Genomic DNA, 13,646 nt, shown 5'->3' with positions numbered 1-13,646 from the left:
GTGCCGATTGGGCAGAGGAGAGGGGAGGCGGGGCCTCCGGCGCGCAGGCGCAGAGCGCAGCCCAGTGAGCAGGCGGCGGGCGGCGGGGCGGTGGCTGCCGTTGTTGGCGCGCGAGCGGCGGTGGCGGTCGGTCGGGCGCGCGCAAGATGGTGAGAGGAGCCCGCGCTGCCTGAGGAGGGGGGAACCGGGCCGCGCCCGAGGGGGTCCCGCCGAGGCGGGAGGGACGGCGTGTGGCCGCCGGCCCCTGCGGCCGCGCTCGGCGGGCTGGGGAGGAAGTTCTGAGGGGAGCGTAAGTGCCTTCGGAAGAGCGGGGGCAGGTATCTCCTCGTAGCGAACCGCTGCCCTGCGCTCTGAGGGTGCTGCCCGGGAAGGTGCCGCCGTGAAGAAGCTCCTCCGCAGCGGCTCTGCCCGGGTTGTGCCTTGCTCACCTTTCTGCCCCTCCCCGGTTGTTTTTCTGCTGGGCGCCGTCAGCCTGCGGCGGGGAGAGTGAAGAAGCAGCTGTTGAAAAAGGAAGCCGTGCCATGCCCTGCCCGGGCAGCGGCTGTTCGGTGACTGTCTTAAATCCATTTCTGAAAATGGTGAAGTACGATGCTGGTGTCAGTGGTGGCTGAGGTTATCAGCCCCCAGAAGCAGCACCCCCGCTGCGCTCTTTGGCAGATCTGCCCGCTCTCTGCGTGTCCTTCTGTCTCTTGGCCTGACTTTCTTCGGTTTTTATTAAACCAAGCACCAGCTTAGCCCCGATAGATGCTCTGGATCTGATGTCACCCTATGTTTTGCAGGGAAAGTCTTCGACTTTTCTTAGGGATTTACGTTCGTGTGATTGTACAGGTAGAAATAAGAGCACTGCTTACCCTGCAGTGTTTGCTGGAAGGTGTAAGGAAACTGCTGAGCCCAGAGAACTGGGAGAAATGCTGCCTCAGAAAAGAGCATTTGAGCCAGAGTATAACTTGGTCTTGCAATGCAGCCCTGAATTCTGGGTTGTTTGTTGTTTTTTTAAGTAGAGACCTCCTGAAATAGAGAGGGGGTATTAGCAACGTTTCTGGATCAGAGCAAGCCAAGAACAATATTTAGGGGAAACAAGCAAGATAATGAAGGCTGTACATACAGTGCCTGACCTGTCCTGTCACAGCTGAGCCTGATTTCCTTTCCAGCTGTTGAAAGGAAGCAGAGGCACAAGACTTTGTGCCAGAACTTGGACAAGGTGGAAACCTTTTTAGGAGTGGCAACAAACATAGGATATTTGTGCTTTTGGAAGTGAGGAAGGAGAAATACTAATCTGCTTTTTGAGGAAGATCTGATAATCAAGCTAGTGTTGAACACAAGGAGACAGAGCTAAGAGTTCAAATAGTAGCTTTCTTCTGGTTTATAAGCAGTGATTTGTCTCAATGAAACAGCTCTTTAGTGGAGTTTGTGATAGGTAATCTTGCAACTGTTTCTTTTATTTGAGCCATTTTTTAAAGAAGTCTTTAAATACAGTTGTTTTTGCACAAAAGCTTTAATGCCTCAGGATTTTACAAATACAATAATATCAATAAGCTGGAGATGTTTAATAACTCTTCTTGGTCCAGCTGCCATGCATCTCTTAACTGTGGCAAGAGAGTGTGCGTGTAAAATGTTGCTCAGGAAATGGTAGTGGTTGGCTTGATACAGTTTAAAAATTGCATATGTACTGGAAGATAACCTGCATGGTTGCTTATGAAATAATCATTTCCTTCCCCATCTTCATTGTGATGACTAATATGTTATCTGCTCATTTCTTCTGAAAACTTGGAGTCAGTAACATAAGCACACAGGGGAAAAGAAGGGATGTTTTTTTATTAAAATGTCTTAAATGCTGTCTCTGTGGGTAATCTCAAAAGTTTGGTTAATATTTTTGTGGGCAAAAATAAGCAGTTGACCCTTGATTACTGTCTGTGTTCTTCTGCAATAGTAATAGTAGCTCTTATAATTTTAAATGCTGAATTTACTTTAGCCAGTTTCCTGCCACTCTAAGGGACTCCGTTATTTCAGAATTTGTCTTGGCAAATGTAACTTTTGTAACTGTAACATTTCTTTACTTCTAAAAGCTATGAGAATAATCCCACTTCAGAAAGAGCTAATAACATCAATTAACTGGAAACATTTTAAACCACATGAGACTTCTGTTGCTGTGTTTTTAAAACCTGCTTTCGTCCATCTTTTTTCCTGGTTTATGTGTGTGTCCTGAAACTTGGGGCATGCAGTTACAGTTTAGCAGGGTTTGTGTGCACAGATGTGGGCATTTTTTTTCTGGTTTACTAGAAAGACTAGTCTCTCCCTCTCCTCTGCCATTTCCTTTTTGTAGAGTGAATCCCTGGTGGTTTGTGATGTGGCTGAAGACCTGGTGGAGAAACTGAGAAAATTCCGGTTTCGTAAAGAAACCAACAACGCTGCCATTATAAGTAAGTTAGAAATGTGCCTGACAAAAATTGCAAGGTCTTGCAGAAAATCCAGTCTCCCTTTTTTTTTCCTATATAATGTTGCTACTGTGGCAGGTAAACGTGAGCCAAGTTTCTTGTATGAACTTCAGCACTGCCAATTCTGCCTGTAATCTTCACAGTAAAGCAACACTTTTCTGATGATACAAGACTGCATCTGCTTTTAGTATTTATACTTAATTGTGACTCAGAGTCTACCACTGTTTGTAAAATGAAAGTAAAAAATACAAAGTTACAGTCATTTTGAATTTCTAAGCTTTTTAGCCTTTATGTACAGAAGTTGGACATTTCTGCAGTGCACTCTTCTTAAATTTCAAAGACAATGAACAGTGCTTAGACACTTCTCTTGGCTTTTACTGTGAAGTCATGGGATAGACTGAAGAAGCAGAATGGAAGCATGAGAAATATACTTGTTGGGGGAATATTAGAAAGCTTCATGCATATGTTGTATATAAATTGATTGGAAAAAAACCATTGATCACTGTTTTATTTTTATTTATAGTGAAAATCGACAAGGATAAGCAGTTGGTGGTACTGGATGAGGAGCATGAGGTTTGTTAAATGAATTGTAAATAAGAATATCTTCAGCCTGCAATGTATTGTTGTCTCTAAGGTACTGCCTTAGTTTCAAGTTGTTATCAAACTCTTCATCTAATTTGGGTCATGAGCTTATTTAAATGCATGGTCACTCTGCATGTAAAGCACAGCACTATTAATAGTGGAACTATGCAGAAGCAATTGATTTGACTAATTAATTGCACAAAAGAAAGTTATTTTAAGCTGTTATGATCCAACTATGTAAAAAGCATCTTTGTCACCTGCTGGCTTTTTGAAGAGATTTCTGCTGTGTTTCCGCGTTGATCTGCATATTTGACTCTGAGCTGATCTGCCATCAATTAGAAGCTGGGATTGCTAATCCTCTGCAGACTCTAAATTTGATAGGTGGCATAATAAGGTCAGCGCAGCATGTACTCTTTCTTAATGGTACATAGGGCAAATTTAAATCCTTCCCAGGGATTTGAGCATTAACTGTAGCTCTTATTCCCTGGCACGTAGAAGTTAATGTAGTATTTGAATAGAATGAGGACTCATTTTTACTTGCTCAGGGAGGAAGGACTGAACGTTTCAAAAGCACCATTTATGTAGCAGCTGATTTTTAACACATTTTGGTGAGTGTTTGCTTACTTCTCTTGAGCACTAGAGTTAGAAAAGCATGGTAACTGCCAGCACATCCCAACTAGAGCCAAAAATGTTTTCTAAACTCACTATGCCTAAAATAGAGATGATTATTCGTGCTAACATTAATTCTGTGTTCAGTCATAGGAATCTATTATCACACAAGTTTTCCTAAGCTGCTGTAGTAATTCGAGGGAGAGATTGTTGTCAGTCCAGCTGTAGACATACATCCAACTTACAGATGTTTTGCTGTTGTGTTAATCTGCTTTAGCCTTTGTAGTGTACCTTCAAGTGCAAGGTTATTTGTTCAAATGTTGTTTCTGTTTAATGTTACCAGGGTATTTCTCCTGATGAGCTAAAAGATGAGCTGCCCGAGAGACAACCACGATATCCTTCTTATGCTGCTGACATTTATTCTTGCTCACTCCTGGAAGCTGTTCAAAATGTTGCAAGTTGTACTTCACCTTTTTAGGCCAATAATACTTGCCTGTAGTGCAACTTTGCTGGCACTTTGTGAGGTAACCCAGGGATCCTGCTGCATAGAACAGTTGTCCCACTTTTAACAGTGACTGACATGGTTAAGCCTTTCCTGAGGTTTTATTTCCTATTGGGCTATGTAATGTTTGGGGAAGTAGCGCGAAGCCACACTGCTGTTAATGTACAGAAGTGAGTAAAATGTACCAGTTTTGTATGTGGTTACTTGTAAACATAGAGAAGTGCCTCTAACTTAGGATCTGTTTTGGTACTTTCTCAGCATATGCCCCTTGCTGTTTTGCTGCCATTACCAATTCTGGGAGTCTGTAGGCAGGTGACGTAGGGAAGAATCCCTGTATTTAAGAAGAAAGAAAAAGAGGGACAAGTAAATTACTCTTTAACTAGATGAAATAAGAGGGGTACTTAAGTTATACGTGAAGAAAATATCTGGCCCATTGTCCTCAAAATCGGACTAGCACTACTCCAATGCCATTCAGAATCTTTCCTTTCACGACCACAGTGCAGTAGGAAGCAATGATGCAAGAGTCCTGGCTGAAACTTGAGTTCAAGTTTAGCTAAACATCTGAAATGATAAAGTCTGCAAAGAGAGAATGTGGCTTTTATTAAGCCAGAAATGGATTGGTGGGTATGTGAACTCTTTTTTACAGAGCTGGGAGAGGATTATTTTCAATGAAAGGATGATTTTTAGCTCTGTGATGTGAAACAGTAATACAGAGACAGCCCTCACACCCAGTTGTGGGGAAGGTTGGTCAAGGCAGGCGGGGTCAATGCTGAAAGTCAAATATGGAAGTGAAAACAGTACAGCGATATTAAATTTTAAGGCTTCTTCCAAAATGCAAGACTTTTGTGCCTACATCAATCTCTGATAACTAAGGATTATATACTAATAAAATCATCGATTTCTTAGTTTCTTTAACCTCAGAAAAAACATTTATTGTGTATAGTTACAAGTATCAGCATGATGATGGAAGAGTTTCTTACCCATTGTGCTTTATCTTCTCCAGTCCAGTTGGTAAGTGTTGTGAATTTTACACACAGCTATTGTGTGCTGTAAATATGGGAATATTCTTTGTATGGAAGACAAAACGAGTGCTTAATGCTCGCCTGGTAGTTCAGATGCTGAAGGCTAGATTTGCTTATGCCAATGCTGGAAGCAAGGTGCTGTCAAGTCATGGCATTATCTGGAGACCCTCTTTGGCAGAGAGGAATCTCAAGTGTATTAACTTTGCCATCAGCTCATGAAGAGCATCAACACTTCTGTCTGCCCAGAGCTCCCTGGTTGCTTGGAGTTCACATTTAGAGAACTTGGGATGTATAATAGAGAGATTCTTTCTTTTTTCCAAAGGCTGAACAGAAGTGTTCAGAATCCTGCATTGTACCTTTCCAAGTGTGCCTGTGTCCACTGTGTTTTCAGTGGTGGATGCAGCAATGCCCTCCTGTAAAGGAAAGGAGTCTGAGCACTCTGCATCTCTTCATTTAGGTTCAACCAAATGTATTTCCTGTTACTCTCTAATTTTGGTGAATTCTCAAAATATGACCAGAGAAGGCTTGGCAAATGAGTGAGGAAAGAGCTGGAAGACTCCTGCTCTGTTTCTGAGGGCTTGGCAGTGTTAGGTTAGTGGATTCTGCTCACCTCTGTCTATCTTGCTGTTTGATATTTAGTGACTGGGTGGGAAGAATTTCCTCTCCTCCTCAGAAGGGTGTGGATAACCAGATCTACTCATGAAAGCAACAGGACTACTAAGAGGGTTAGGGTGGGATCTGAGAGGAGAGTTTTCCATGAGGCCTTTATGTGATGAGCAGCAACAGAGGATGCATTCAGACAGTGCTACAATGTGAAAATCAAAGGACTGTCTTGACTGTGGGTGAAAAGAAGGAAAAGTGGGCTCATAATGCAGATCTAGGCAGGTGAAAGTGCTGGGTGAACACAGTACGTTCAAAGAGAAAAAGACTAATCTTGGATTGTCCCAAGTTGATACAGAGCAGTAGCTTCCTCTGCTTGTTTCACAGCAACCCTTCACAAAAACCTACCTGTGGAAGGAACTGTGGAATTTGAATAGAAGCCGAATAACCCGTTACTTAATTTGGACTAAAGGCTGAATTGCTCCTGGGGCTTCCATCTGTGTTCTGAACTGCAACAGGGTAGCTTGCTGGCATTACTAGATTATCCTTGTTATCCTGTAGAAGAAGATAAACTGATTGCATTGTTTTGCCCTTCATTACTCAGAACTAGAATAGCTAGGTAGATAAAAGAATTTAGCAACTAGTGGGCATATTCTTCTGTAGTTACCTGAGAATCTTTGTAGGAACGTTTTGGGTGTCACTTCTCCAAAGGATTGATACTTTGTGAGTTATAACAGTGGTAAAGAACCTTCTTAGGAGACCTTGAAGCAGCAAAGCAGGCAGGCTTGTACTACTTCATAGGAAAAGGGAGCTTAGACAATGTTCTTTGAGTGGCAAGATTTAAAAGTACACTTGTACCTAGAAACTTCTAAATAAGCAACTTCTAAAGAGAAGCCTTTGTTTTCTTTCTTGAGGCTTTCTGTTTCAAAAAAGAATCTGCAAACATAAGGTAGTGGTTAGACTGATACTGGAGGCAAACAATGAACTGTTAGCTGGGACTCTAAACGGCAGTTGACTTCAACTGTTACTGATGTTGCTCTGTTTTTGTGTTGGGGGGCTGGTGGGGTGTGTCATTTTTAAGCTAGCAGTGCCACTGGAATATTTGGGAAGAGATGAGGAGAAAGAACAACACATTCAAATGGACTTGCTTTGTTCTCAATTTGACTCCAGCTCAACACATGTGCTATAAAGATCTGTGTAAGGGTAACAAGAAAGACCATGGGAATCCTCCAAAAGCGTGAAGAATTGAGTGTAGTGTAATGGGCACACTGCTGCAGTGGTGGGAGGTACTGCTTTGTTGGCTGTTGGGATTCACATTTGACTGCTGCAATAGCTGGTGTTTGTTCTAAGCAGAAACACAGCTGCATGCTGAGACCAACAATTCAACCTGCACAGCTATTACGTATCAAAATGCTTTTCAAGTATAGATGTGGAAGTAAAAGCAACAATGATCATGTATATAAAGAAACAGGTCCCTTCTCTGAATAGAGACTTCAGCTTGGATTCTCTAAAACAAAAAAATGAAGTAATATTTTTGAAGTGTTGTAGTCAAAGTAACTAAACAAACCATCTTTATTTTTTCCCCCACACAACTACAGGATGTAAGCCTGAACAGCAGATGATGTATGCTGGAAGCAAGAATAAGCTTGTACAGACAGCTGAACTCACTAAGGTATAATTGACTGGTTGAAATAACTGACTCCCCCTTAAATGCAGGTTGCAGAAGCTGCTTTGTGTCTCGCTTGAACCTATCACAAGGATTCTTGTTACAAGGCTTTATGATTACAGTGAACACATTCTGGTTTAGAATCTGACTAGAAGACTGAAGGGAGGAGTACACGTGGGGATTTCTGGAGATTTAGGGTACGAGAAGAACAGCATTGTCTAAAACGAAAACATCCACTGGTAGGATGGATGTCTTTTGGGGAATTAATTTACTGATGGTAGGAACAGACTGAAGTTGTTGTATGGTGTGATGCAGACTGGTTTTGCTGCATGGTGGGTGGGGTTGTGTGCTTGCAGAACATATCCTTCAGAGTAACGTAGGTGCCAAGTGCTGAACCATTCCAAATCTTCCTCTTTGCTTCCTCCAGTACTGAGATCAGAAGCATATTCACTAGGCCTATGTGTCTGTGTATTTTAAATAACAATGCTATCTTATTGTCCTTTTTAGAGATATTTGAAACCTCTGCTTAATATGCACATAAGACTTCTTATGAGTTTTACTTTGAACCAGTAAAACTAAATAGAGGCAGTGGTGACTTCAGGTTTTTCGTACGATATGAAATGACTTCACCATTCGCCAGCAGCAGCGTTCTCTTTCAGTTGACAGAAGCAAATAGGAGGGAAGCAGAAGACAATATACTGGAAGTCATCAGTACTGCCCCAAGAAGTATTTTTTTAGGTCTGTTGAAATTGCGTCTTTGAGACCTGAGAACTTGAATGTCTTTGATAGAGAAGAACTCAAGGAGAAGGAGGGCAGTTTTCAGTGAGAAGGAAGGGTTCATGAGAAAGCCTGAGGATTAGAAATATTGGAGCTACTCTTGGAGTAGGAGAAATTGTCTGAAAAGCTTTTGAATGAAAGCCTAGGAGTGGCTATGGAGGTCATCTTCCTTCTGACTTTGGAGAAGATAGCCTGTGTCCAGCTGGGGTTCCTTACTTGCTCTTCAAATGTGCTTTATTCTTGCCACTCATGGAGCTGTGTTGCATTTTAGCTCATGCTGTGACTTCCTTCTGGTGTGATTTCTGCATGTGACTCAGCCAAGTCCTCTTCTTTTTTTCAGTGGCTTGCATATTGGCTTGGCTTCTGTTAAGCTGATCTGTTTTGACTTTTGGGTTTTTCCCCTTAAAAAAAAAAAAGCAGTATCAGTTGTTAGCAGCAGATCACTGTCTCACATATGAGATGAGATAAATATGAGAAGCAGTGTCCAGAGCCCACTTCAGTAGAGATAAGAAATGAGGAAGAAGAAATACAAAACTTGAGTTGTTTCCTGAAGAAGATTTAAAAGGATAGAATGGTGGAGGATGGGACTAAATAGGATGTTAATTTCAAACAGCAGCTTCACTGACGAGCTTGTTTTGGGAATATTAAAAAATGCTGTCCACTCTGTTGGCCTGAGCATGCTTTCTGCAACTAGGTACTCTGTGCTCTCAGAAGGACAGAAAAAACTGATTTGGTGCTGCCATAGCTTTATTTTCAGTATTGTCAGAATGGTAACAGCATTCTAACAGCAAAGTCTCAGTTTGACCTGCCTAGACAACACTTTTGAAAGCTTATGGAGTTATAAATTTTACTTACTTCTCAGAAAAGCTGATCCATTTATAAGCAACTGAAAGGCTCCAGTTAGCAATACAAAATTAACTTAGCTTCTCTTCAAGGGTATTAAACTCCAAACCAAAACAGTTACTTGCCTATATGGAATGTGACAACTGTATAGGTGTCTTTGTTCTTGTTTTCTGCTTCAAAGCTATGTTAAATGTTTAAGACTTCTTCAAAGCCTTGGGTGGGTGGGTTTTGGGTTGTTTTTGCGGTGGAGTGGGGTTTTTTAATGTTTTCTACTTTGAGATATCCCAGGCTTGTGTCTTGCAGGGAAGGCAGTATGCTGCTGGATAGCTTTGGGTTTATTTCAGTTCAAAGAAGGAATAACTGTTCTTGGGCTGAGCAAAATTCCCTAACTTTGGGCTTAATTCAGCCCAGAGATTAAAAATCATTTCTCTTCTTCAAATAGACAGTTTTCTTGCTGGGATACTGCCCATGAGATGGTGCCATTTGGAAGTAACTTTAAAGTGTCATACACATACTGTTCCCACATACTCTTAAAGGAGAAGAATGAAGTCTAGAAATGGAAATTGTGAGACTCATTCAAGTTGGTAATACTCCTTACCGCTTAGTCCTGTGTGTTTTCCATTGGTATTACTGTAGAATACGAACTGATGCTTTGCAGAAAAGCTTTGTGAAAGTTCTGGACTGCTCCTTGGTTTGTTATAGCTCAGATTCCTGGTGTGGGAAGGTACCAACTGCATTGTGTACTCATCCTGTTCGATATTCCTCGCCTCAGAATTTACACCATGCATTCTTGTGTAGGTATTCGAAATAAGAAATACAGAAGACCTCACTGAAGAATGGCTGCGTGAGAAACTGGGCTTCTTCCATTAAGAAAACCTCTGTAATAAGTATTTATGTACCATCCTGATGATACTGGAACCAGACATGAATACTTGCATCTAAGAAATGCACTATATTTACATCTGTCTCCTGCGGTATCTCTCTTGTGCAAAGTTTGTGCGAAGAATAGCAGGTCTGTCTCCTTGAAGTAACAAATCTTTGCAGGTGTTTCCTTATTTGTACCTTTTAAAAGGGAATACTCCTCTGCAGGGACTCCTTTTGCACTCTTGTGACTAATATTTCTATAATTAGTTCAGTTCTGGATTTCTATCTATCTACAAACATAATTTGGAAGCTGACGCTAACTTTTTCTGAGCTACAAATGCATCCTTACGACATATACTAGCCATTTATATGCAGGAATTATGTACTGTCACTTCTCAGACTGAGACTTAATGTCTTCTCAGTTTTGAAAACTACTCCCTGGAAGCATTTCGTATTATAAAGACAAAATCATTGTACAGCAAATCCATCCATTTATCCTGTCATCAAGTCCATGGGAACTTTCACAGATCCTTGAACTAATTTTTGTCATTCCAGTAATTCCTCAGTTGACTGAATCGATCTTACTAAATTTCAGGGCAAATCTTTGACTGTCCAGTTCTCATGCTACCACAGTCTTAGAGGAACTAGGTGATAACTAAGGGCTGAATGACAACTCTGGTGACTCTTGTACCAGTTGTCTTGCATCTAGAACTTAATCCACTGTAAAGAAGTTTACCTCTCTGCTCATTTCCTGTTATACAAACACCTGTTAATACTGTGTGCCTTTAATTTGTTAGCTTTAAAATGACTTGAGAATTTTACACTGCCATTTACTACAAATTTGGTAAAACTTTTGTTAAAGAATCCAAGTAATATTTTTTCCTAGTGCCTAGTGTTGCAGTTGACATCTGTAAAAAAAGGAAAACAAAGCTAACCTCATTTTCTTTGAAATTCCAGTCATCTGCTCCATTTGTAGGAGTCAGGAGGTTAAATCTTTTCATGATAATGAATGATTTGTATCTCTCTTGTTATGAAAGTTGGCCACACGTAGCTTTTGAGTACTTTAATTACAGCTTCTAACTTTCTTAACTTCAAAATTACATTCCAGATGAAGCTTTTGCATAAGTAATAATTTGATTTTTTTGTTTACTTATGGTTCATCTCTTTGAAACAGCAAATATTCTAATGTGAAAATAGTATTTAACTTTTATAAATGACCAGTCTTTTTACAGGTCTGTTTTATATGGAATAGAGTAGTTGTCTGCTGCAGGACGTGATCAGCCCGTGCAGTGTCAGGAGGACAGTGTTCATGTGATGGTATCTCACTGTCTTGCTCATGAGTGTTTGTTGTGCTGCTGAAAAAGGATCAGTGTGAGAGCAGCTTCCTGTCGATAACACACCTTAAAATACAGCTGCCCTAACAAATCTGTTTGGTGAGAAGGAATGCAGTGTTACATTTGGAGGCCAGTATTTCATGCTGTGAAACCTTTGCTGAAAGGAGATTTGTTTTTCATTTGTAAACTTATGTCCTGTTAGTGTTAAACACTAATTTCTCTAAGATCACAAGGAATTCATTTGCAAAGGTCCTCGGTGTTGGTAAAACCTCTTCTTAGTTTGATGTTACTGCTCATTTATTTGTATGCAAATGTGACTTGAACTTCTCAAAATACATGTTAAAGTGATGCAATTAAGTTCATCTTTCAGTGTGGGAAAGAAATGCTTGTAATTCATTTTCTGTGTAAGTGTAGTGAACTGGAAAAACAATTTCATTTCCCTAGATGAAAAAAAATTGACTATGAAACAGCTGCCTGATCATTCTGTACTACACATCAATTAAAACAATGTCTTTTGTGACAAACATTGTATAAATAAGATTTTGGCTTAAAGAATAGTGTCATTCGAAGCACCAGTCTTGAAGCAGCAAGGATGTTTTGTTGGCATTCTGCTAAAGGTAAAGGTCAAGGTACAGCTTTGGTGAGAAGGAAGCTGCCACTTATAACATTCCGCTTGATTTGCAGTGGGGAAAACTGGATTAATCACCTTTGTAACTGTACTTTGTGCACTGGTGTGCTTCCAGCATCTATCTGAGTGCTGCTCATGCAGGTCTTGATAAAAATAAAGGGGCCAATCACGGGTGGAGAAGGGAGGAGATGCTGCAAATGGTTGAATTTAATTCTTCATCTCTGGATTGCTCCACCTACTGCCAAGAAAATACTGCCACTTGTGGCAATACCTTTGGTCCAAGATTTTGCTTTCACTTCAGATGTTAACATTGCCTCCACTTAAGGACTTTCTGCCTTGTGTGCTGCCCCTCAAGTCTCTTGGAGAGCAAAGAGATCCTGATGACTGTTAAAGCCCCACTTTCTTGGGAAAGGGCATAATGATGCTGCTCAGCCCACCAGTGTTATTCTTGAAACAGTCTTGCTTGGTAGCTGTCTTTCCTTCCCTGATCTGAGCTGTGGGAGCAAGGAAGCAGCTGAAGGTACTTGGAGAATGAGTGTGCAGAGGATGTCAGCCATTCTGGGCTTGTTTGTGGTTTCCTTGTTTTTTATGCAGTGTTTTGACACAGCTGCCTGCTGCTTACTGTCCTAGGCTCTGGAGATACAGGTAGTGCTAATACTTGATTAAACAAAGATATTAATGATGTCGATCTTTCCTGCACAGATAATACTTGTTTTCATAACATGCTTTTCCCACCTTATCTTTGGAATGGTATTTTCCATAGTGCCTCCCTGTTAAGATCAGTGGGAGGCAGATGTGTCCGTGGTCAGGATGTTCTAACTGCTCTTCTGAATCAGCCATCTGTAATCATCCATCTGTCTTTGAGTTTTCTCTAAAGAGGGTTCAAACTAAAGGATATCAATTAAGGAATGTCACCTATGGGAGCCTTTGTAGCTAAAGGTCTGAGAGTCAGCATTTTCCATTGTGAGCTCCTATTTTTCAGGAGTTAGTAAGTTGGCCATAAAATCCTTGGCCTGGAGTCTCTCCAAGGGAGACTTGCCAAAATTAACCTGGTTTGCTTTAAGTATTGAATAGAAGGCTGAGATACAGCTTTTGTAATCATGTGAATTGATGAACTGAGCTGAATTAAAGCATGAGTTTGCATGTCAGTCTGTAAAACGGACTTGTTGGAATATTTTTAACAAAAGAAAAATTAAATGCTGTTATTTGCTGGTTAAAGTGTGTTTCTCGTATCATGAATACTGGTTTGAGTTAGCAAAGGAGGCAATAACGCAGGTGTTGACACTTTTTCACTTCTCCAAAGGAGCATCTTACACATTTGTACCAGGATGCCACTTTTGTATCTTAAGTTGTAAAATAGCTAGTCCAGAAACAATACTAAACTGTGATCAGGAGTCCGAATCAAACATACAAAAGCAAAGGAGTTAATTCCTCGCTTCAGTGTGCTCCAAACAGAGATGTCACACGCCGTGTTCTAATACCTCTAGTGTCTGAGAAGGGCAGCAGTGATGCTCTGGCTTTTGTTACGTGATCCAGACATGCTGTGAGCCCTGTACTGGGATGTATTGGGGTTGGCACCAGTGCTGTGAGTGGCAGAAGGGGCAAGAGCTTCATGGCCAGTTTTGAGAGTTTGGCAATTCCACATATTTGACAATACCCATAACCAGTACAACTTCCATATGCCTTTAGTCTCTGCTAGTTCACATTGCATGTCCACTTTAAACCAAATCTTTTTTTGCTAAGCATGGTGCTTGTATTGGTTTAAATAAAATGTTTAATTAAGA

The 13,646-nt window shown here is 40.9% G+C and overlaps 1 protein-coding gene across 1 annotated transcript; it reads left to right on the top strand.

Annotated features, from left to right (window-relative positions):
- The first annotated feature begins 55 nt into the window (after window positions 1–55).
- On the top strand, window positions 56–13,646 carry GMFB (glia maturation factor beta). The gene is made up of 7 exons (XM_061998877.1): window positions 56–149; window positions 2,324–2,420; window positions 2,959–3,008; window positions 3,970–4,021; window positions 5,059–5,139; window positions 7,349–7,422; window positions 9,835–13,646. Exons 1-7 carry the CDS (start codon window positions 147–149, stop codon window positions 9,904–9,906), a joined length of 429 nt encoding a protein of 142 aa, XP_061854861.1. The 5' UTR covers window positions 56–146; the 3' UTR covers window positions 9,907–13,646.

This window comes from Colius striatus, chromosome 6 (assembly GCF_028858725.1).
Source record: "Colius striatus isolate bColStr4 chromosome 6, bColStr4.1.hap1, whole genome shotgun sequence".
In the NCBI taxonomy this organism is placed as follows: domain Eukaryota; kingdom Metazoa; phylum Chordata; class Aves; order Coliiformes; family Coliidae; genus Colius; species Colius striatus.
The sequence above is the reverse complement of the archived record's forward strand: the minus strand, read 5'-3'. Positions and strand labels throughout refer to the sequence as shown.